At 51.9% G+C, this 23,793-nt stretch overlaps 2 protein-coding genes across 4 annotated transcripts in view; both read right to left on the bottom strand.

Moving 5' to 3' along the window:
* Nucleotides 1–105: 105 nt before the first annotated feature.
* Nucleotides 106–8,976, bottom strand: SCN2B (sodium voltage-gated channel beta subunit 2). The gene is made up of 4 exons (XM_080817732.1): nt 8,892–8,976; nt 1,599–1,765; nt 1,101–1,311; nt 106–506 (listed from the first exon to the last, which is right to left on the bottom strand). Exons 1-4 carry the CDS (start codon nt 8,959–8,961, stop codon nt 307–309), a joined length of 648 nt encoding a protein of 215 aa, XP_080673858.1. The 5' UTR covers nt 8,962–8,976; the 3' UTR covers nt 106–306.
* A 7,721-nt stretch (nt 8,977–16,697) lies between these two features.
* The window catches only part of JAML (junction adhesion molecule like), a 28,608-nt gene continuing 21,512 nt past the window's right edge, over nt 16,698–23,793 (bottom strand). For 2 of the 3 annotated variants that reach the window (XM_080817840.1, XM_080817841.1), the window contains 4 exons: nt 23,422–23,560; nt 21,131–21,191; nt 19,403–19,489; nt 16,698–17,819 (listed from right to left, as the gene is read on the bottom strand). In XM_080817840.1, coding sequence (XP_080673966.1) covers nt 17,748–17,819; nt 19,403–19,489; nt 21,131–21,191; nt 23,422–23,560 — 359 coding nt within the window. In that variant the 3' untranslated portion in view covers nt 16,698–17,747. The remainder of the gene's footprint in view (nt 17,820–19,402; nt 19,490–21,130; nt 21,192–23,421; nt 23,561–23,793) is intronic. The other variant, XM_080817842.1, reaches the window with a different exon arrangement.

Genomic DNA, 23,793 nt, shown 5'->3' with positions numbered 1-23,793 from the left:
CTCTCTCTCTCTGGGACCCTCGCTCAGGCCTCCTGCCTCCTCTCAGGGACAGGCAGTTTGAGCCCACTTCTCCCTCCCCAGGGCCCACACGTCCCACGTGCCATGGCAGGTTTCCCAAATGAAAGAGAGGTGAGTCACTCTTGGTGCAGGGTGGGGGGTACGAAGTGAGGGGTTCGGGAGGCCCCAGGTGGGCCCTGGGACCCTGGTTCAAGAGAAGCACACCAAGAGAGGGCAGGCGGGGGGCACAGTGTGCAGGGTGGAGGGTGGGAGGAAGACAGGACGCGAGGGAGGGGCTGCGGGGCCGTGTTACTTGGGGCCATCGTCCGCGTTGCCCTCTCCGTCTGTCTTGCCCTCCTCCTCCGTCTTCAGGTCATCCGTGCTCAGTTTCTGCTCTTTTTTCCTCCTCACACACTTTACTACCATCAGCACCAAGATGACCACCGCCAGGAAGCCGCCCACGGAGGCGCCCACGATCACGGCCACTGTGGAGTCCCGCTCAGGGGGCTCTGGAGAAGGAAAAGAAACAGACCCCCCCTGAGCACCGGGGCAGGGAAAGGGAGCCTCCTCCACGGCCCCCTCCTCCCCGCAGTATACGTGGGGTGGTCCTCACCGGACGCTTGGCATAGAAAGCACCGTAGTAAAAGCCACAATCAACCTAGGCCCCTGAGCTCTCTGCACCCCACCCCAAAATCGCAGGGCACCTCAAAGCCCCAGGGAAGGACAGTAAAATGCAGAATTTAAGAGCACGGATTTTGAGATCAAATAGACCCAAACTTGAGTTCTAATTGTGCTATTCACTCATTGCATGACCTTAGGTGGCTGACTTCTCGTGATAGCACGTGCCCAACCAATGACCGTGGCATCATGACCAGGACCAAGGTCATTATAAGGATAAGAACTGATTCCAGTCCTCAGAGACCTGAGGAAGTAACAGGGATGCCTTCCCCCCAACCACCCCCACCGCCCCCACAAGCCAGAGCTCCCACCTCAGGAAGGCACAGCCCTTCCCTAGAAGCGGGGTGAACCTCCTGCTGGAGGGTGGGGCGGGGGACAGGCGGGGGCCCCAGGGCAGCCGGCTGCCCGCTCTGCCCGCCACTCACCTTCCATGAGGACCTGCAGGTAGATCTTTCCGTGGCCGCGGTGGCGGTCGGGTGGGTTCATGATATAGCAGTTGTAGGTGCCCGCATCCTCGAGCTGCACGTTTCTCAGTGTCACCGACACGTCATACTTGCTGGGGTTCCCTGAGAACTCCACGCGGTCTCGGAACCGCTCCAGCTTCAGGTTGATGATCTTCATGCGGAACTGGAGGAACTGGGGAGGAGGAACTGCATGAGCTAGGGGCTGCAAGGAGAGGGGGTGCCCCTCCCCCCATGCACCTGATTCCCTGGAAGAGAGGCGGTTACCTCCAGGTCTCTGCCGCCCTCCCAGGGCCACCCAGGTGTGACCACACACCTTCTGCCGGAGCCCTCTGGAGCAGACTGCCCACCGGGATCCCCAGGGTCCTGGTCCATGGCAAGGGGCAGACGGTGGGAAATGTGGGCTTCATGCCCAGGAGCTCCTGCCCCCTCCCTCACCACCGCACCCCTCCGGGGACTCACCATCTCCTCAGAGCAGTTACTACACTCCTGGTAGGTCCAGTTCAGGGAGAACTGTTTGTGGTTCACTGTGTAGCAGGAGTTGAATGTACAGGGCAGACGGGCATCAGAGCCATTGAGGACGTTGAGTGTGGTAGGTACTGTGACCTCCATGGTCCGCCCCGGCGGCACTGTGGATAAAGTGACAAGCTGGTGAGGATTCTGGCTCATGGGGCCAGGGAGGGGGCAAGCCTTCTGCACCTGATGGGGAGAGGAGCAGAGCCTTGGCCTTGGGCTGGGTCCCTTAGGTCTGAAATGAGTCAGGGAGTGGCGTGGGGTGAGCAAAGCTCCCCAGGGTACCTGATGTGTCCCTTGGAGTAAAGCAAGGCTTGTGGGGAGAGAAGTCGCCTATTAAGCCAGAGCAGACGAATGGCCCCAAGTCTTTCCCAGGACCATAGATGTGTAACCCCTCATCTGGCTGTCCTGCCCCAGCTCTACTATTGCCACCTGCTAGCAGAAGACCGTGGACAAGGGACTCCACTGTGCTGGCCTCCGTTTCCCCCTTCTCAACTCTGCTGATCCAAAGCCCCTCCAGCCGAAGCTGCAGTGTCTCCCACACGGCAGAAAGCCTTCAGGACAGGTGAAGATTCAGAAGGCCTTGCTCTCTCTGCACGAGGGCCACAGGAAAGCCCAGCCCCTGCTCTTCCCCGGGTTTCTGGCAAGCAGGAAAAATGGCAGCCAAGCAGTGGGAGGTAAGAGGCATCCCAGAAGAAGAGGCACAATTCCAAGGGACCAACGGATGCGTCTACGAGGACAGGAGTCCCTTCTGGAGATGTCAGACCTGGAAACATCCCAGCAAGGAGCTGACATAGGCTGAAGGGTGACAGGATGGGGACAGCAGATTTCTGTCAAATCCTATAAGGAGCACCAGGCCTAGTGTAGAAGAGCTGGGTGCTGGGGCTGCCCGGCCCACTCGGACACCCCCAGCGGAGCAGAGGCTAGGGTGAGCTGAGGGAGCCCACGCCCCTCCAGTTGAAGCCGCAGGGATCTCCATGGGGCAGAAAGCCTTGGACACAGAATTTAAGGGGTCATCCACCCTCGGGGTCAGGCAAACACCTCTTTAAACTGCACACCGTAGGTCCCTCACTGGCCTCACCCTAGTCCCGACCTTAACGCTAAGATTTTCTGCCAATATCATTAAAACCTCATCCCAAAATATTCATTTTGTTTATAGAGTTAAACAGGAACGTCCAGAATCAGCCACACATTCACCCATTTACCCCATATTTACAAGTCACCCCCCACGCCCCTGCACTTAGCCTACGCCCCAGGACTTACTGCGGTGAGCAATGGCGGCAGAGTCCCCGCCACATGAAGTTTGCCATCTAGGGAAGGGAACACACACTAACAAGGAAGAAAATTATAATGTAACTATGTAGTGATGTCTGGCAGCTACTGTAAGAATTAAAGCAAAGCAAAGGGGTGTTGTTTCCTACCCATAGTCAGGGAGGACTGCTCAGAGGAGCTGATGTGTAGGCAGCCCCTGACAAGGTGAGGGAGTGAGCCATCTCAAATCCTGCAGGAATCAAGTGCAGAGCAGTGGAACATCAGGACCACAGTCCCAGTGGCTGGAATGAGTTCTCGTGTCTGAATCACAAGGAGCAGGGATCAAGGAGCAAATGGTAGGATCCCAGAGTTAGGCAGGGGCGAGGCACCAGGGGCTCTGGGGGGCCAGAATTCGGGATTCGGATTTTCTTCTGTGTGTGTGTGATAGGAAGCCCTCTGGGGCCTGGGGGTGGGAAGCAGAAGGGGTGCAGACCGGGGAGGGGCAGAGGGCGTGGCTAGGAAGCTATGGCTACAGGAAGAGCGTAGACTAGGAGATCCCCTGAGACACGGGGCCCCTTCCAGCTCTGCCTTCGATCGCTGGGAGGATGTGGGCAAGCTCCTTCACCTTCCAAGGCCCAGTGCCCTGCTCCGTAAAACACGACTGATGACACCCACCTCCTGGGGCTGCCATCATCATTTTAAAGAGAAAATACTAAAAGCGTGATGCGCAGGCTGACAGCTCCTGCTACCCTACATTCTCCTTAAGTTCTGCCCCCCTAAACAGGAAGGCCTTCTGGGACAGTGTCCTGGCAGAGGGCAGCCCCTTGGCATTCCCCCAGCTCTGGCACCGGCCGGCCCGCGGCAGCAGGCCGGAAGCATCGCCTGCAGGTCTCACCTTGCCAAACCGCGGTGTAGCGCACAGCAGCTGGGCCCCTCCCCGGAAGCAGCCGCAGTGCAGCCTGCAAACGGGGATGTCGGTCTGCTCAGCTCCTCCCCCGGGATGAGTGGCCAGGGCTCAGTGGACGGGACTTTAGGACAGGAGGGGCTCCGACCTGCTGGCCCTAGAGGTCGCAGCGGAGTCTTCGGTGGAGGCATTAGGCGCCCTGGCTTCTGGGAGCGTGGGCTGCGCTCACTAGGGGAGCGTGACCTGGGGAGGCTGAGTGGGCCTGCCAAGAAGAACAAAGCCCATTTCCCGGATCCCCGCTCTCATCAGCATTATGAAAGCACCTAGCACAGCGCCAGGCAAGGAGGAGGTGTGCAGAAAATGCCACTGCCGCCCTCGCTCTGCAGAGGCAGAGAAATCTGCAGGGAAGCAACCAGGCAGGGCCTTGTCCTGAGCTCACCTCTTACCCGAGCAAGGCCCCGGCTTCTCTAACCCCCTCCGAGTGCTACCTTCCCAGGGCTCCTTCCCAAAAGGGGTCTCCGAGTGACCCCAGAAAGCAGGTGCTGTGAAACAGGCTGACCTATCCCTGGCCGCCTTCCCGGGTCAGCCCCCTCGGATGAGAACTTGAATTCCACAGGCAGCCCCCTCCACTGAGAAGGAGCCAGCACCCTGCCGTGCGGAAGGGCAGAGCTGTGGGGAGGTCGTTTCTGGCTGGGCAGAGGAAGCAGAGGTGCAATGCGGAGTCCCTTTTCTTCCTGCAGCCCAGCCTCCTGGCCCAGGCTGGAGGCCCCGGGAGGGACGCGTGCGCCCTCTAGTGGTCAGAGACAACCAGGGAGTCCCAAGCGCAGAGAGACGCAGGGATTGCCACAACAGAGGAAGCCAGACAGGGGCATTCCCAGAATCGGGGACCTAGACCCACCGCTTCCCCAGTGAGGCAAGTGAGGCACTGGGGGAAACACACAGAGGACAGGGACAAGCCGGGGCCAGACCGTGCTTCCTGACTCCTACTCTAAGTCACCCATGTCAGCCTGAGTCCCCTACCAGGGTTTTAGACCTCTCACCAATCCAGGCCCCCATTAAAGATGAAGAAAGCACCAGGCGACAAGGTCAGAGCTGTGAGCAAAACCCCAATAAACTCTGCGGCTCCCGGAAAGTGGCGGAGCCCGCAGCTAGGGCCACAGAAAGGACTTTCCAACAACAGGGTGCTTCCTGCAGGCCAGATGCTGTCTTACTCATTCCATAGATATGACAGTATCATTTGATACTTACAAGAGCCCTGTTACCACCCTGTTTTCTAGATGTTGCAATTGAGCATAAAGAATTTACATGAATAGCCCAAGTTCACAGCTAATAAGTGACAAAGTTCCATTTTGGCCCAGGCTGCCAGGCTCCAGACAGGGATGAGGGGTTGAGGCCTGGTGATATTCCAAGGCATGCCAGGAAACAACCTCCCCCCAATGTCTCCACAGCAGATCCAGCCCCAAACTGCCAGCCCCTAGCTCTGGAGGGGAATGGTACTGTTTAAGGGAACATCCATGAAAGGAAGCTCAGTCCTGGTTGTCCCATTTGGGACCAGGTCTGGGTCTCCTGATTTCCAACTGATAGAAAGGAAATGGGGATCAATGGGGGGTATAGTAAGGATGTGGCTTCTGGTCTTAGCTCCAAAGCATCACTGGCACCCAGGCCTTCCCCCCTTTCTCGGGGGCCACATTTGGGCACCCCAGGCCCCATGCTATCCACTGTTCTAACTGGCCCATCTTTCAGAGACCACACAGATTTGCTCATCTCCTGCCAAGCTCTATCTCCTGCAAAGACAAAAGTGAATTCTCTCCACTCCTCTTTCCAACCCTACAGCAACCAATGAGGTAGGTTTATTTTCTTCTTAATTAAAAGAGAGAGTATCTAAGCAGAGGAATGGTCCTCCCCGACCTTCTGAGGCAGTCCCCTGCCTCCCAGAGGAGTGTGACACACAGACCCTGCCTCCTGCTTTCAGACCCTCCCCCACACCAGGATCTCCATCTCCGAGCCAAGTCTACCCCTGGCAGCATGTCCTCACCACCCCTCCACTGGCTCCCTGTTGCTTTCAGGATCAAGTCCAGGCTCCTGGGCACAGCTTCCAACCCTTTGCCATCTGGGACCAACTTAAGCCTTGGCCTCCTCTCCTGCCAGCTCCCAACCATCCATGCTTCCTCCACACCGGTGATCTCTGACTCCTTACTTTTCCTGACAAACCCACCTTCTTTCACCCCTCATGCCTCTGCATACGTTTATGCTTCAGGCCGGGAATCTCATTCACCCTTCTCGACTTGGGGCCCTCTTCCCTATTCTGCAGTTCACAGCTCACGAGGCGTGCCCCAATGACAGCTTGCCCAGCACCTGGACCCTCTCCCCAGCCCTGTTCCTATCACTTCCAGGTGACTGGAAGGCAGAATGGCATTGTGGCCAAGCAGTGAAATCTTAGGCAAGAGAGTTAACCATCCAGACCTCAGTTTCCTCATCTGTAAAATGGGAGACAATAATAGAATGTGACTCCTAGGGCAGTTGTGAGGGATTACATGACTTGCAAATGTGTGAAGTTCCCAGCGATGCCTGGTACATAGCCCTTGACGAAGGCTCGCTGCTATCATGATCAGCATCATTATGATTTATCATTAGGACAGGCCCTGTGATGTTGTGCTGTCATTATCTGTTCGTGTGCCTCTGTCCCTTGGGAGGCTCGGGGGAACTGATTTCTACTCATCTTGGTATCCCTGGGCCCAGAACAGTATGATGCCAGATGGGCACTCCATAAATGTCTGTGGAAGGAAGGAAAGGTATTTCCCCTCCATGTCCAGAGCCCTGCAGATGCAGGCAGTGGGCCTGAGTGAGGACCGGACTCCACTTTCTACCCTCGCCTTACTTAACCCAGACTTGGTAACAAGGCTGGTGACTGCAGAGCCGATGTCTTAAGAAAAACTCTGGCAAGTCCAGTCATTCGGACTGTTTCTAGCTAAAAACTAGTCTCATGTGCCTCTGCTGTGTGTACGGCAGATTGCCCAGCTGGTTATCCTTATGATTTACCCGCTCTACAGTTATTCTCACAAACCCTTCCCCTGATGTGGTCTCCCCTTTGTCATTTGCCCCTTCACCTTGGAGACTGACGCCATTTACAATCACCAAAATTCCATTGTCCACCTGAGTCCTTAGACTTGGAGTGCCAGGGCCTACCTCATCATAGCATCAGTCAAGTTCAAGTTCAAGACCTACCACCCAGGTTGCAGAGGCTCTAGCTTCCTCCCACCACCACTTTACAAGCCCCATTCCCTGACCTCTTCACTCCAGACCCCATCCTCCCCGAAGACATTCCCTGGTCACAGTCACGGAGCCCCCTTCCTTTTTTCACTTACATCAGCCTCTCATAAGACTGTCGCCCTTCCACAGGAAGAAGCTCTCTCTAACTGTCAAGGAAGCCACCTGTCCTCCATCCCTGGCTCCTTACACCCAGGTCATCGCCCAACTCCCCATCTCTTTGCCTGCCTTGAGATTCTTTGATCCATTATTGTTAATATAGCAGTACCATTTCAGGAGCATTGGGGGCAGTAGAGTTCAACAGCTAAGTACTAGAAGTCAGACAAACCGGTTCAAATTCCAGCTCACCTTAAACTAGTCGTGTGACTTTCAGTTACTTAATTTAAGTAACTTACTTACTTCATTTCTCTGTGCCTGTTTCCTCATCCATAACAGAAGGATCATAACAGCATCTACCTCATTCGATTACTGATTATCCTGAGGACTAAATAAGCCATACGGCCCCTGGGCGTGTGAAAAGCCCAGCTATTATTGAGCACCTGCTGTATGCTACAGCTTTACACAAAACCCAGGCGTTCTCCAATTTACCCACGAGAGAACCAAAGCTCAGAAGGGTCAAGTCTCTTGTCTATGGTCATGAAGTAAAGGTGATTTTAAATCCAAAACTGATTCCAAGGCTCTCCGTCTTTGTATGGCCCAGGCTTCCATAACATTCCTGCTCTGTTGTTAATACGTCCAGTAACTCGGCAAAGCTAATAGGCCTTATGACGCAAGCTGCCAGGGGCTCTGTGTTGTCTCTGTCTAGCACTCCTGCCCAATATCCAACACAGCACACCAGAGAAAGACAAGGAGAAGGAGGGAAGGAGGAGGGAGGATAGCAATGGGGACTATCCCCACTGACAATCCCTGGGCTTGACCAACTACATCATCAGCAATGAGTAAGTTTAGGAGCAAGAAGGAAACTACCTATAAAGCAGGCTTGCAAATAATTCTCTAGCCCACCTACTCACCAGGAAGTCCTGAGTGGTCCAATGTGAAATTAGAAATTAACATTCGGATCACTAGACAAGGCCCTCTGCAAGGCTGGGCTGGTCTTAAAGGGCCACAGCCACACTCAGCCAAAGAGTTCCTTTTTTTTTTTTTTCTTTTTTTCCTGATCCCTTCACCTGACTCCCTCCTCCACTCCATCTGGCCCACGCCAGAGGCCTCCATCAGCGCTTGCTTCAGCAAGTCTCTCCCCAATGCAGAGACCATACTTCAAGCCTGATTCCCCCCCCCCCCCCGCCCGCTCCCCGACACATCTCCACAAATCAATGGTACAGATTTCCAGGAAACAAGACCCAGACTCAACTTTCTACCTCCCACTCCCCCAAACATTCTTTCCTAATATCCTAAATCCACCGGATTCCAAAGATCATGGTCCACAAGAGAAGCCCCTTAAGAGAGCATGAAGACCCAGGACCCCATATTTGCAGCAGCTTAGAAAAAATCCACAAAGAGACTTTGCAGATCGACCTATCCTCCTCCCCCACCCCCACGTAAGTCCATTTCAGGGGAACCCAAAGAAAAATCACTTCCCGTGATAACTGTCACCCCCGAGGAACACTCAGATCCCCGACCCAACATTTCTGTGACCAGCTCGTCCCAGCATTATGCAGTCCCCAACAATGTCTTCCCCCAGTCCCCGGTACCTCCCTCCCCAAGGACATGAAGGGAAGCTCCAGCAATGTCTCCTTTCCTGCCCCCGGCCCCCATCCTCTTTCCAGCTGTGGCTACACTTCTGGACCCTCAGGAGCATGCAGATGTGCAGTCTAACTTACCCAAAGAGAAAAAGAGACTGAGCCCCGTGAGACTGAAGGCAGGGCGAGGTAGCCAGGCATCTCTGTGCATTTTCAGAGACTGAGATGTTAGTCGGGTGGGATAAGGGAGAGGGTGATTTGAGGGGCCGAGGGCTACAAGGGAGGAATGGTTAGATGCTAAAAAAAAAATGCACAGAGGTACTTCAAAGACACATACAACATTAAGGAAGCTTTATTTCCATCTCTCTAATATGGCCGGCTTGTATGTTGCTGCTAAAAAGAGAGAGGGAGTGTGTAAGGGAGAGAGAGAAAAAGGGGGATGGAGTAAATTCTGTGGTTGGTGGATTTTGAAAAGCAGGTGGGAGGGCATAAAAAAGTCTTTCTGAAAAGAACAAAGTTCCCCAGGATTTTTTTCCCCCTAAACCAAGAACTAAACCAAGTCCTGCCTCCCTTCTTCTTTCTTCTTTCTTCTTCTTCTCTTGGATGACTGTTGGGATTTACAGGTTGTTAGAGAAGCTCATTCATTTCAAAACTGCTATAAAGTGAGGGGGGGTACTCTTTAAAACACCCCAAAAGGAGATGCTTGTTTTATTTGGAAAGAGTTCTGGGAAGTGAGTTGGGGAGAGTTTCTGGAAGTGAGGACTTCCTCATTTTTCTACCATTACCACTGAAAACAGAACATGTCAAAGCAGGTTGGTGTAAAAACAACTAAGAGATCTTACAATGTAATACGAACCTTTGGGGAATCCTGACACCCAGTCAAATCGAGTAAAAAGACATTTTTTGAGACAACTGGGAAAAAATAAATGTGGGCTGGGTATTACATTATATTCATGAATAATTCTTAGTTTTGTTGTGTGTGATAAAATATTGTGGTTATGTTCTTGAACATCTTTTTTTTTTAATTCTTTATTTAAATTCAATTTAGTTAACATATACTGGATTTTTAGTTTCAGGGGTAGAGTTCAGTGGTTCATCAGTTGCATGTAACACCCAGTGCCCATTACATCACATGACCTCCTTAATGCCCATCACCCCCCACCTCCCTCCCCTCCAGCAACAAACCCTAGTTTGTCCCCTAGAGTGAAGAGTCTCTTATGGTTTGTCTCCCTCTCTGATTTCATCTTTGTTTTTCCTTCCCTTCCCCTATGATCATCTGCTTTTTCTTAAATGCCACATATGAGTGATATCGTATGGTATTTGTCTTTCTCTGACTGACTTATTTCACTTAGCACTGTGCCCTCTCGTTCCATCCACATCATCACAAATGGCAAGATTTCATTCTTTCTGAAGGCTGAGTACTATTCCATTGTGTATCTACACCACATCCTCTTTATCCATTCCTCTGTCGATGGACATTTGGGCTCTTTCCATAGTTCGGCTTTTGTGGACATTGCTGCTATAAACACTGGGTTGCATGTGCCCCTTCAAATTGCTATGTTTGTATCCTTTGTATAAGTACTTAGTAGTGCGATTGCTGGGTCATAGAGTAAGTATTTCAAACTTTTTGCGGAACCTCCATACTGTTCTCCAGAGCGGCTGCACCCGTTTGCATTCCCACCAACAGTTCAAGAGGGCTCCCCTTTCTCCGGATCCTCGCCAACACTTGTTGTTTCCTGAGTGGTTCATTTAAGCCATTCTGACCAGTGTGAGATGGTATCTTACTGTGATTTTGATTTGAACATCTTTATCTGTTATGCACACTGGAGTGTTAAAGTGAAATGATAGGGTGGCTTGAAGTTGCTTTAAGATATTCCACAAAAAAAAAAAAAAAAAAAAAAAAAGGAGTGGCGGGTAGGTGAACCGAGTCTGGACGTTGCTGTTCATGGTTGAACCTGGTGACCGGTGCACAGAGCTCATTACACAGTTCTGTCTTCGGTGGTGCAGGTTTGAAAACTTTCCATTTGAAAAAAGAGGGAAAAAAGAGGCAAATGTCGCAAGTAGGAGGACTTGGGTTGGAGTACCAAGGTGGCCCTTCCGGGGAGACGTTCAGTAGAATGGAGGTTTCTGTGCAGCAATCCCTCACACTTGTCCAGGGCCACTGAGGCACCAAAGGGGGAGCAGCTCATACTTTTGAGTGATCACTCTGTGCCAAGTACTTCACAGGTGATATCTCGACTGAACTCCAGCCCTGGGATGGGGATTTCTTCTTCTCTCTCTTTTTTTAATTGCAAATGGGGAAACTGAGGCTAACAGACCTTAACCCACCCAAGATGACACATGGTAGGCAGTGAGGGCAGAGTCAGAGCCAGGATTCAAACTGAGGTCTATGTGAGCCAGGGGGTACTTCCAGAATTCTACACAACCCATCACCAAGGGAAAGAGACCCCAGACCTCCCGTCAGGTTGTTTAGAGACACAGGGAAGAGAAGACTGGAAGGGACAAAGCGAGGGACCTTTGCACAGGCTATGAGAAGAGGGTGCTAGAGCGCGGGGTGTGGAGGAACAGAATGGGAGCCCAGTGCGGTGTTTGGCTCAGAGCAGGCAGACAACACACAGGGATACGTAGTCGCTGCAAGGAGCAAGCCTGAATGACCGAACCGAAGAAGGAATGAAGAACGAATGAATGAATGAAAGCAGACATCGTGCTGAAAGCAGTGAAATCAGCCCCCAAGGCTGCTGAAGATGTTCTGGGCTGGAAGGAGTGACGTGGGCCGGGTTTGGGGGGAGGGGGTAGTTGCTGAAGGCAGCGGGAGGAGAGGTGTCTCTCCGCACCCAGATCTCCACAGACTCCATCACTTAACTCGTGTCTGGCTGTGGCTGGTTCAGCAGGTTCCTCCACACGGACAGCACAGCCCAGGGGAAGGGAGATCAGCAAAGGAGCAGAGGGGCAGCCTAGGGAAAAGTGTCCTCCAGTGGCCACAGCCTGTGTCCATCCCCGCAGCCCTCCTCCACCACCGGCAGCTGCCAGGCTCTCCGCTGTGCCCAGAGGGAGAGGCTGGCCCCCCGCTGGGGCCCCAGCAACGCCAGCCCGGGTCTGCAGCTCAGCCACCCAAGCTGCCGCAGGCACATGTCAGCCGGAGAGTTTTGGTTTGACGTAGCCGGCCTCCTCCTTTTCCTTAATGTCTCGGAGGGTGACTGTGGGGCTCAGGGAAGCTGCTTCCTTGGCTCATTGGGTCTCACATAGGGTCCAGAAACTTCTATTCTGGGGACATCTGAGATAAGGAATGTCCCTCTGCTTCTATCCAAAATTTGGGAAAGGGAAACCGTGTGTACAATTTATAACAGAATAGCCTTTATGCAGCTCGATCGCCCAGGACTAAGGGTCAAAAGATCGGGAGCAGAAGGGTGAGGCAGGAGGGGGGCTACCCCAGAACATTCCATGGCTCACCTGGGCCTCCAAATGCCCATTTGTTCCCTGGGATCCAGCAAAGCCAGGAAAGCTGAAACTCAAAGAGGTGTTTCACAGAATGAAGACACCAATATCAAAAAATGGGCTATGGGGGGAGTAAAGCCCTCTATTTTGGCATTTCTACCCAGTGCCATTTACCCCTGAATATTTTATTAGATAACACTCCGTCACCCACCCTGCTGGGAGAAGCAGTGTTCTCAGTAATCCAAAGGAAGGTAGTTTCTGTTTGTCTTTGGAATGTCCAATCCCAATTCTACAGAGAGCCTCCCTAGCCCGTTTGCCTTAAAGCCTCACTTCTCAAAGCGTGGTCCCCGGACCAGCATCACAGTATCATGTGGGAGCTGCTGAGAGATGCAGAGCCACAGGCCCCACCTCAGACCCATGAGACCACAGTCTGCATTTTTAGTAAGATCTCCAGGTGCTTCTTGAGCACATTCAAGTCTTGACTTCAACTAACAGTAAAAGGCTTGCAATCCATGAGCAAGGGGCAATGAGAAGCCAGGTCCAGGAAGCAGGAGCGAGCTGAGGATGAGATGCTGGTCCCAGGGTCTGCAGAGCCACAGAAATAACAAAGCCGGGGACTATTCTACTCACCTCTCCTCTATTGCAAGCCCATCTCCAGCCCTTGCATACTGGGTGGCTCCTCTCACCCAGCCCAGCTCTTCACATATTGGCATCCTTCCTTTGCTGTTTCGTCCTCTGGGAGTGCCCCTCCTCTCTTGTCTGTTCAGCAACCTCCTAGTCTTTCTTCAAAACTCTGCTGCCTGGGTGGTTCAGGGGGTTAAAGGTGGGCCCAGGTCATGACCCCAAGGTCTTGGGATCATTGGGCTCTCTGCTCAGCGGGGAGCCTTCTTCCCCTCTTTCTCTCTGCCTGCCTCCCCGCCTACTTGTGATCTCTGTCTGTCAAATAAATAAATAAAGTCTTTAAAAAAAAATCTGCTACCAACTCACCTCTTCCTTACCTCCTATGTACCCCTTCTCTCTGTGCACCTGCAACACTGGTACGTTCACTCATTTGTTTATCAACTCCCTCATTCAACAAACTCAAATATCCACTTAATGTCCCCCATGCGCCAGATACCAGGCTAGAAGCTAGAGACTCAACCGCCAATGAAATACAGCTCACCCTCCTCCCATTCTAGATGGGGAGTCAAAGGTATAAACTCCCCTCAACAAGGGGTACAGGAACAAAGGTACACCCGGTATTGCCTGGATACCAGAAAGGATTGTCATTTTTTTGTTTACCTGTCTTGTCTCCCCAACATAACTACAGCTAAGGACAGGGGGTGGGTCTCATTTTGAGTTTGAGCAGAGCCTCTCCCTTGTCCCTGAGCACACGAGAATAAATAAATATATCTGGGGAAAGGGCAGAAACTCCACCAGCCTGAACTTACACAGCCAAGGTGGGGTAGAACCCCAACCGGAAGCCAGGTCCAGCAGCTCCCCGGACGTGCTGTCCCACGCCATTTCTAGGAATCCCATTCAACAAGGGACTGACTCCCATGGGGAGTCAGATGTTGCAAAAGACACAGAAAAGACCTAAAAACAAGGTCTCTAAGAGCTTAGGATCTCTGAGAAAATAAAGCCCCACACCTGTGAGACAATTGGAGCATGTTAGGAGATAAGATCTGGTAAATGGAGACACATTCAGGGATATGTGAGAAAGGGGACTGAAGCAGGACCTTGGAAGAATGTTGATTTGGGCAGGCAAGAAGGGACAGGAAGTTCTAGTCAGGGAAACACCAAGAGCGAAGGCTCAGAAGCAGAAAGGACACGAGTATATGGGACAGACGGGTCCTGCCATGGGGAAAAAAAAAAAAATGAGAGGAATGGATGGACAGACAACAAGCCCCCCAGTCTCAGAAGGCCATGAACATAAGATGTGGGGTTCAGACAGGTGCTTTGAAAGTTCTGGGACAGGCCAATCACTGTTGCTCTCATCATCTATAAAATAAGCAAGGTTTTGGGGTGCCTAGGTGGCTCAGTCTGTTAGGTGTCTCTCTTGGGCTCAGGTCATGATCCTGGAGTCCCAGGATCGAGCCCCGCAGCGGGCTCCCTGCTGGGGGTGGGCTTAGGGGGGAGCGATATTTGCTTCTCCCTCTCCTCCTCTCCTGTTTGTGCTTGCTTTCTCTCTCAAATAAATACATAAAATCTTTTTTTTTTAAAGAAAGGTTTTAGCCTTCTGAGAAAACTCTGAGTTCCTTTATTTTTTGATAAAGAAGACATGTTTTGAGAGCTGAGTTTTACAGAAGTGGTTATGGATCGCCTGATCTCCCTTGAGGAGGACCAGACCACATTCACGAGCTAGCTGGCCTGGACAGAAGGTCAAGAGTCCTTAGAAACTTTGTTTTTTCTTAACCAGGGGATAACTGGTCTGTGTTGGAACAAAATTTGCAAGCTAAGATTTTTTGGCTCTAAGTGACCGAGTTCATTCAGGGGAAGCATGCCCCCTCCCAAACCCACATACATACACGCACATGTGCGTGCGCACGGCTAGTGTTTCATATGATAAGCCGCCAATGCAGACACGGAAGTGTACTGATCAGCCAAAGGGAGGCAAAGCCGGGTGGGAACCAGGAACAAAGAGTAAAGGGCTGGTGGAAGGCGGCAGCCTTTTCCAGGAGACACATCTTCTCCAGGTCCCTGGGGACAGGCTGAAGTGTTTTCAGTTCCAACAGCCAAGCTCTGAGGCTGCTAACTTCTCCATTATTCATGGGGGGCCCCACCCCCTCCCCCTTTCAAGGCCCGATTTCCTTTGGCAAAAGCCTGCATACTTCTGGAAACCTTTGAATGTGGGAGCATCTGGTGTTCTAGGGACTTAAACTAGTGCAAATGTAAGCAACAGAAGCACTAGCTGAAGGCGGGACCACAAGGAGATCCAGCTGGCTGTCTCCAGGAGCTCTCCCACCTGCGGAACAACCCCCCCCCCCCCAGCAAAACCCTTCCAGAAGCTCAGCATCCTAGCTCTCCCTTCCTTTGGGTGGGAAGAGGGATTTAGGTGTGTTGGGTTAAAGGGCTTTCTGCCCATAGAAATAAAAATTAATGAGAGATGGGGACTGAATCACCGTTAGACCAACCCAACTAGGGAAGAACACACTGGAAGGGGCTGGAGGGTCCGCACCAGGCACTGGCACCTAAGCGACCCCATGTAGTCCTCGCAAAAAGACCCTTTGAGTCTCTATTTTAAATACAGGGGAAGCAGCCACAAAGAACTGAAGTAAACTTTGCAACATTGAAGAAAGGGCAAAAGGCAGGCCTGTTTGAACTTGAAGCCCATTCCCTACACCTTTTCCTTCATGCTCCTGCATTTAACAGACGACCACCCCTAGGAGAAGAGCATGAAGAAGCAAGCAGATCTTCTCATGGTCCCCTCAGGGTTGTTCTGGTATGAGGCAAAATTAATTTGTGACAGCTGTGATTTCCACTCCCCACCTTGACTTGAGGACTGTGTATCAAAGAAAGGTTTGTGGGGAGGTAGGATTGGGAGAGAGAAGTAGGATTCCTCTTCCTCCTCCTCCTCAGTTATAACTGCTCCACCCAGAATGAAAGCCAAACTTTGAATGACTCAAGTTCAAATTTGGACCAGTCCGCCCCTGCCAGGCGTGCCCACACTTCCCCCATCCAACCGCCCCCTGCAGGAGCATGTGGGTAACTGCACAGCCCACCCTCCAGCTCTCACCCCAATATATTCTCTTTGATCTAGATTACCAGAATTAAAATCCTCATCCATCCACCTAACTCGTATCCTCAAAGTCCTCCTCTTCTGCAGATAATATTTCAGGAAGTAAAAAAGGACCCCTAACCCAGGAGAGCATGTTACTCAACCACTCCCAAATGAAATCACTTCCTCTCCATGAATTCTTAGGATATGAAAGTCTTTCTCTCTGTTCTACTTACCATGGCAGCACGTGTCACTTCTCTGGTACGTGTTGGACAAGATGCACGTATTATAAATTATTGACATATTCCTTATTTAGAGTAACAGGTGAGAAGGATGCATTCAATGACTCTTGGCCACAACTAACCAAGAACAGAGGCTACAGGACAGGACTCCAAACAGACACCCAAGAACAGTCGGTAAAAGAGAAAGAAGTAATAATGGATGTGTTATAAGAGGGTCCTGCAGTTTGGAGAGTTAGGAGAACCCTTCAAAAATGTAGCTCCAGAGGACGCCTGGGTGGCTCAGTTGGTTAAGCATCAGAATCTTGATTTTGGCTCAGGTCATGAACTCAGGGTTGTGAAATCGAGCCCCACATTGGGCTCCGAGGGGAGTCTGCTTGAGGTTCTTTCTCTCCTTCTTCCCTCTGCCCCTCCCCAATTCTAAAAGAAAAAAAAAAAAAAAGCTCCTCTTGAGATTAGATCAGAAATCCATGCCCTGAATGGCTAAGTGGGTGGGATGCGGGTGCAGAGAACGAGGAAGGGCCTCGGTGGTGGTGGAGAGGGGGTCTGAGCAGAGCCCAGGCTAGAAATGGGAGCTCAGAACCAAAAAACCTTTATTTATTTTTTCTTGAAGATTTTATTTATTTGAGAGAGAGAGAGGGAGCACAAGAGGGAGGAGAGGCAGAGGGAGAAGCAAACTCCCCCAAGGAACAGGGAGCTCAACGCAGGGCCTGATCCCAGGACCCCAGGATCATGACCTGAGCCGAAGGCCGAAGCTTCACCGACTGAGCCACCCAGGCGCCCCAAGAACCAGAGGATCTTTAAAACAAACCTCATGAAATCTTATGATGGTAACCAAAAAGTATAGGAACCTCACCTTTCAGACCAAGAGCTACCTCAGTGGCTGTCCACTTCAGCAGCCCATAAGCACCACTTCTGAAAAAGACACATGCCTACACTCCAGCTCAGATGCCTCCAGCGAAGCCCAGCGAAGAGCCTCCTGCTGTTCTGATACCCAACCAGGCCAGCAGGGGCTGGGCTAAATCCTCCAGCTGTATTCATAGCCCACTCCAACCTGCTCGCCAACGCACGGTCCCAGGGCCAACGCCGCCTCCAGCGTGAGTCAAGAAAGTCTCTTCTCACTTCGGTTGTCCGAGGCGTCCCTGACTCTAAATTCCTCGCCAAGCCTCTGCTTGCCCCCAGCCAGGTATACAAAGAGGAGGATTTCCACAAGCCATGTTTATTTAGGGGTAATTTGCCAAAGGAATCGTTTGGGTTGGTTTTTATTTCTGTGACTCTTCCCAGGGATCCATCCACAAAGAGCACCATCGAAGCAGAGGATGTGAGGGAATGCTCGAGGCCACCACGGCCGCTTAGCCAGGGTCCCCGGGGCCAGCGTCCCAGGCCGGAAGGACCGTATCCATGCTTCCCTCCGCCAGGGCCTGTCCCTCCCAAGCTGTCCAGTCTTTCTGCTGGGTTCTGAATCCTCCTTCTTCAGCCCTTCGACCAATGAGGCAAGAGAACAACTCGGGGGACAGGGCGGGTCCCGGAAGGACCCGTCCAGTAACTCAGGACACACAGAGGAGTCTCTGCCATTGCTAAGCACAAAAGGAACTCTCTTTTCTTCTCAAACGTCTTGCTCTGGCTTTAGAATTCCCCCAGCTGACGTTTTTCGGGTGGGTTACTGGGTGCCGACCTCATAGAAGGCCAAACTGGGTGCTGCCGGGGGGAGGGGGAGGAAAGAAACAAAGCACACGTGTAAGTATTTCCACCAGAATAGTTGCCATATACTGAGCTCTTTCCATCCGTCTGGCCCAATTCTGAATTTCACAAGCCCTCCTGTGTGAGAGCCTCACCACCTGGGAGGTGGGTACTATGATTCCCATTTTAGGGATGAGGAAACTGAGTGTCAGACAGGCTAAGTTACTGCCTGCGATCATCCAGCGTCAAAGTCACAGAGCCAGGAGTCGGGCCCAGGTCTGCCCAGCTTCAAAGCTTGGGATGTTAACCACTGGCTGTCCGGCCCCAGAACGGGGACACGGCGCGGTGCCCTTCCTCTGAAGCAAACGTAATCAGTTCAACAACAGCAACAACAAAATCAAAGGTTTGTTGTCTCCCTGCTCCTTAACCAAGTAACGCCTCTCCGCCCGAGAACTCCCGCAGGCTGCCCGCAGGCCCGGATTCACCCAGAGGTTTCCTGAATTGGGAATACGGCCTTTTAAAACAACTTGACCAGCCTCTACAGGACTTAAGAGTCTTGTGGCTTTGGCCCGTCACCACACTGGCTTCACCGGACCCGTTCCCGAACGACAGAAGTGCTCTTTTCCGCAGAGTCTCAATCCAAGCGCCTCCGCCAAACACGGGGGAAGCAGGCCTCACAGGTTTTTGGCCACCGGTCCGTGCAGCTGTCAGCAGCGGGTGTCCGAGAGGCCGCACAAGGCCAGGCAGCGCCGGGAGCACCAGTGGTGATCACGGGAGAAGGACGGCGGGGGAAACGGGACTGCACACGACTCCCGAGGGGAGCTACTGTTCCACTAGGTGGAACCCCGCCAGGCCCCTGATCTTTCTGCGCTGCGATCATCTGGGAGTCGTGTGTCCTCAGAGCTGGTGTGATGGGAACACACGCAAGCCACCATCCCCCAGATGGAGGAGGCCAGCCTTCCCGAGCCCAGCAGAACACTGCTCCCTGCATGGCCTGGATGCCTATTACCAGCCTACCCATAGCACCGTGCCCACTGCCAGCTCGCTCCTTCTGTCCTTACTCCCACTCACTACACGCCAGGTGCCTTTTCTAGGTGCTGCATTTGCCTGGGGAGTGGAGGAAGGAGACAGCAGGAATCCGACTCCATATTACTATATAGAATGCAGCCTTCCTGGCAATCACAGGGTGTCAGAACAACACAAGCCACAGAATTTAAAAACGTAAGAACTGGAAGGGACTCTCGGATCAGAAGGAAAGTTGCGACACGACGTTTGTCCAAGGATCTGTGGTACCTTCTCTTTTAGGTTCTGCTTAACCTCTAAGGAGGCAGAGGCACTTTGCTTCTCCCTGACAAAGGTGCCTCTTTTCACCACTAAAATCAACCCTTGTTAGCCCTAACGACCTTTAAATACTTGAGACTGGGTGTGAAGGCAAGTTTGGTGTCACTCTTCTATCCAGCAGAGTGTCAGCTTCCCAGACTTCCCTGCTACATAGAAAAGTCTCTGCCCTCAGCAGGGACCCAGCCACGTTGCCCCGTCCTTGCCAGCAACTTTTCTGCCCTCCAGACAGAAGGCCCAGCTGGGCCCAGAAGCGCTCTCACCATGGTCATGTAGGTGGCCTCTGCTTTTCCACTGGATTCTTCTTCCTCAGTCTGCTCCCGTGTGGCTATTGAAGAGTAAACATGCTTCTGGGGCGGGAAGGGTGGGGGTGGAATAGTATAAACATTACTAAAAATCAGTAAACGTTACGTGCCAAAGAAAAAAGCCATCTACAAGTATCTGCAGGGCGTCGACACCAGAGGGCTATTGAGAGCCAGAAAAATGATCATTGATGATGATAATTCAATCCCCAGTCTTCTCAAAAATTAAGAAAATTGGCCAGTCAGCAAAGAGCACTACCTTAAGAACCAAATTCTTTGCTTCAAAAGACAAACCTCTTTGCTTGGACGGGCACTTTAAGGTAGCAGCAGGGAACCCTTGTCTGGCCAGATTACTTGTACTTTGTGCTTATTTCCTAATTCAAGGCATGGCAGGATGACATGGCAACTAACCAGGGCCAGCTCTTCAAGAGGGTCTGTAGGGCAGGGACAGCCCTCGCTGGACCTTGTATCTGTGAGGTCACTGATACTCTGTGATTCACATTCCTGTCACTATCTGGGGAGGTGATGTCATCCAGTGACAAACTCTTGGGCTTCTGGAAGCCCCTGCGCCATGTTGTGACAAAATCCTACCCTTGGGTCACAGACAGGGCAAAACACGGGAAAGTAAATATTCCAAGAGGAGTTTTTAAAACAGGGGAGGGAGAGGGGCGCCTGGGTGGCTCAGTCCGTTAAGCGACTGCCTTCGGCTCAGGTCATGATCCCGGAGTCCCGGGATCGAGTCCCACATCTGCTCCCAGCTCCATGGGAAGTTTGCTTCTCCCTCTGACCTTCTCCCCTCTCATGCTCTCTCTCAACTATCTCACTCTCAAATAAATAAATAAAATGTTAAAAAAAAAAAAAAAAAACAAGGGAGGGAGGGAGGAAAGGGAGTTCAAGGAAATGAATCCATTTCTCAGACCCCAATATAGCTCCATGACAAACTAATATGGAAGAAAAAGTTCTTCTTGATCCTTTCTTAGGGCCCCTGAGTATTTAATCTCAACCGTTAACTCCTTCATGTAACTCCTAAATGTACCCTAATTCTCCCTTATGCTCCCACAGCGCCTGGAGATCATGAAGCCCTTGCAGAACCTCAGGTTATCTGAACTTTAAAACAGTCAAATATGTTGGTCCTCATCCTCATTTTACTGGGGAGAAAAGCGTGGCTCTGAGAGGTGGCAGAGCTGGGCTTGAACAGGGATTTTTTTTTTTTTAAAGATTTTATTTATTTATTTGTCAGAGATCGAGCAAAAGAGAGAGAAAAAGCAGGGGGAGCAGCAGAGGGACAGGGAGAAGCAGACTCCCCAACTGAGCAGGGAGCCTGACGCAGGACTCGATCCCAGGACCCTGGGATGATGACCTGAGCCAAAGACACTTAACGGACTGAGCCACCTACGCCTCCCATGAACGGGGATTTTCTGATTCTAAGTCCAGTGCTCTTTCCTGTGGCCCTACCAGGAGGTCCCATGGACCCACCCCACTCCCTCCTCGGGGGCTCTCACTCTGGTGATGAAGGTTTCCCGAGCCCCTCTCCGTGCCCAGCACTGGCCAGCACAGCTGAGATATAACACCAAGCAAGACAGGCCACAGAGAAAGACAGTGACGCCACTTGGATGATGGAGCCGAATCCGCCCCGCCCTGCCCGCACAGGGCGCAGCGGCAAAACGGAGGTTTGAGCTCTTTCCTTACCTCTGGATCAGCCTTCTTTATGTTCTCCAGGCTTTTTACCAGGGTTGTGGAGGTTCCTGAGCTGCAAGACAGGAAAAGCAGGTGGAATGAACCGGCCGGCACTGTATACACAAGGGGCCCGGCCTGAGACCCCACCGAGCCTCCTGAAGAGGGGGACCCCAGAGGAGGAACTTTGCTCTCTGGATTCCCCAGCTCGCCCTGAACTCTGGGAAGTGCATCTCTATGGCGGAGAGCAGGGAGGCATTCTGGAGGGAGTCTGGGCTCAACAGCTTTGCCTTCTCTATCTCCTGGCTAACATCTTTCTGTCCACACAGTTTTTAGGAATGAACAGCGAGCGCCGCGCCGCCACAGGATTCCATGTTACCAGAATCCAGAACTGGGGAGGCGCAGCTGAGCCAGCAGGGGGCAACCAAAGCTCGGCGACACCGCGGAGGCGGCCAAGCAGAAACACGGCCACATCGCCCCCTCCTCCCCGCCCCCACCCCAGCCGCCAGCGCTGGCCCCTTCCCAGCCCTTGGCCTTTGATCTCTTGACCATCTGCCTTCTGCATCTGCCACTGAATGTACTTCCTTTTTTCTGTTCTGGCCTAAGGTAACTAAAAAAAAAAAAAAAATTGGGGTTGAACCTAGAAAAGAAATCATATATATATATTTTTGGTCCCAAAGTGGAGGAAATTGTTTTCTCATACTTTCTCATTGTAAGGTTGTATGCTCTCATTGTAAAATTCATTCAAATAGTAAAGAAACAGAGAGAGTTGGAGGTTGAAGTCCTGGTAAACCTCCTGCCCTTGTGGGACTCACCTTGTCTTTTCTCTCAAACGGCACTACTGACTCTTTGGAATTATTCTTTCTCGACACAGGCCTACGTGTGCTCACATAAAATACATTTCATTGTGTATGCTGCTGCAGCGAGCATTATCTAATTTTCTTTTTTATAAAGATGAGATCATATTCCATACTACACATGGGACACCTTCCCACATCGTTACATCCGGGATCGAGCAGTATGTCCCGGAGTGGGATACTGATTCAGTGAATCAGTAGCAGACATTCACCGAGGGTGATTTCCATGTTTAATTATCATCAGTGCTACAGCAACCGTGTGTACAGATCTCAGTGTACCAGCCTGGTTGTTTCTTTAGGATAAGCTAGTAGACGTGGAATTACTGATTTCATTGTGAGGGAAACTGAGGCCCAGAGTGGGGAGGTGAGTTGATATGGCCGTCTACCTCTGGGCTCAGGGCCATTTGCACGCCCAGACCAAAGACCCTCGGAGAGGCCAACCAAGTGCAAACCAAGTCAGAGAGGCCCTGGGGAACACAAGTGCAAACCCAGCAGGCCAAGCGCTTTTTGTAGAGTCCGTGTCTTGTGGGGAAAGGAGACTCAGCAGGCAGCACCTGCAATGGGGGTCTTTGCCCACTGACAGCATTTCGGCAAGAGAGCTGGTTTGCCTCAGCGATGGATCCCATCATTGACAGGTGGGTAAATGGAGGGACACGGCCCTGCTCACCGCCAGTGAAACGCGGCTGCCGTGTCGGGGCATCTGGGCATTTCGGAGATGCTGGGAGAAGGTAGATGAAATTCAAGACTTTAACAACATATTTCAACAATAAGTAACTTAGAACCTAAGGGTATCCATGTAAAAATAGCCTCTCAGAATTAGAATGTGGCCCTTTATTTATTTTTTTTTTTAAGATTTTATTTATTTGAGAGACAGAGAGTGGGGAGGGTGATTGAGGAGAGGAGCAGAAGGAAAGGGACAAGCAGACTCCGCACTGAGCACGGAGCCCAACGTGGGGCTTAATACCATGACCCTGAGACCATGACCTGAGCTGAACTCAAGAGTCGGATGCTTAGCCCACCGAGCCACCCAGGCGCCCTGGAATGTGCTCCTTTAAATAAGCCCCCGACAACCCTCAAGATCCAATCTTCCCTGTGAAGTGGGTATTGTGGATAATTCAAAAACCACTTCTCTCTGGCATTGAACGGCAGCTTATAGCTCTTGTATAAGATTTATACTCTTAATTATGCTCCCCTCAGAACCCCATTTACAAAAGAGCTGCTAATCTCTGTAAAATACCAAAACGAAAGAGGAGGGTGTAAGGCCATGCGAGGCCTTCCTGGAACACAGCGAGTGGAGGGTTGGGGTCACAACAGAGATGACATCTAACGGGACAACCACGGACGATTCTATTTAAAGTACCCGCTTCTGTGAGGATGGCAGAGCGAGGGCCCTCTCACTCTTCCGCTTCAGGCTCGAATCACCGCCGGCCTCCCGACCCAGCCCTGTACCTCTTACTCCTGTGGGTCCTCTTCACGATCAGTATCAGAACAGGAAGCAGCAGGATAGTGCCACAGACAATCCCCACGATGATCACCAGCTGATTGCCACCCAGGATCTCGGGTCTGAGGGCTAGTGGGGTCACCGACGCTTGGGAAAGGAGAAAAGCAATGAGAGGGTCTCAATATTCCACAAAAGAGCTGTGAGTCCCACCAGTTCTATGCCAAGGAGACACAGCCAAGCCAGGAATTTGGGGGAGAAGGCCAGACTTCACCCCACGCTGAAACACCAGTACTCCAGCTGTCCCCATTCGATGGAGAACCAAGTCTGGCCGCCTTGCTTACCCCTACCTACAGTGTAGATTAAGATGGGTGGGCGAAGAG

The sequence above is a fragment of the Martes martes genome, assembly GCF_963455335.1.
Source record: "Martes martes genome assembly, chromosome: 10".
NCBI classification, from domain to species: domain Eukaryota; kingdom Metazoa; phylum Chordata; class Mammalia; order Carnivora; family Mustelidae; genus Martes; species Martes martes.
Note: the sequence above shows the minus strand (reverse complement) of the source record. Positions and strands in the feature narration are given on the sequence as shown.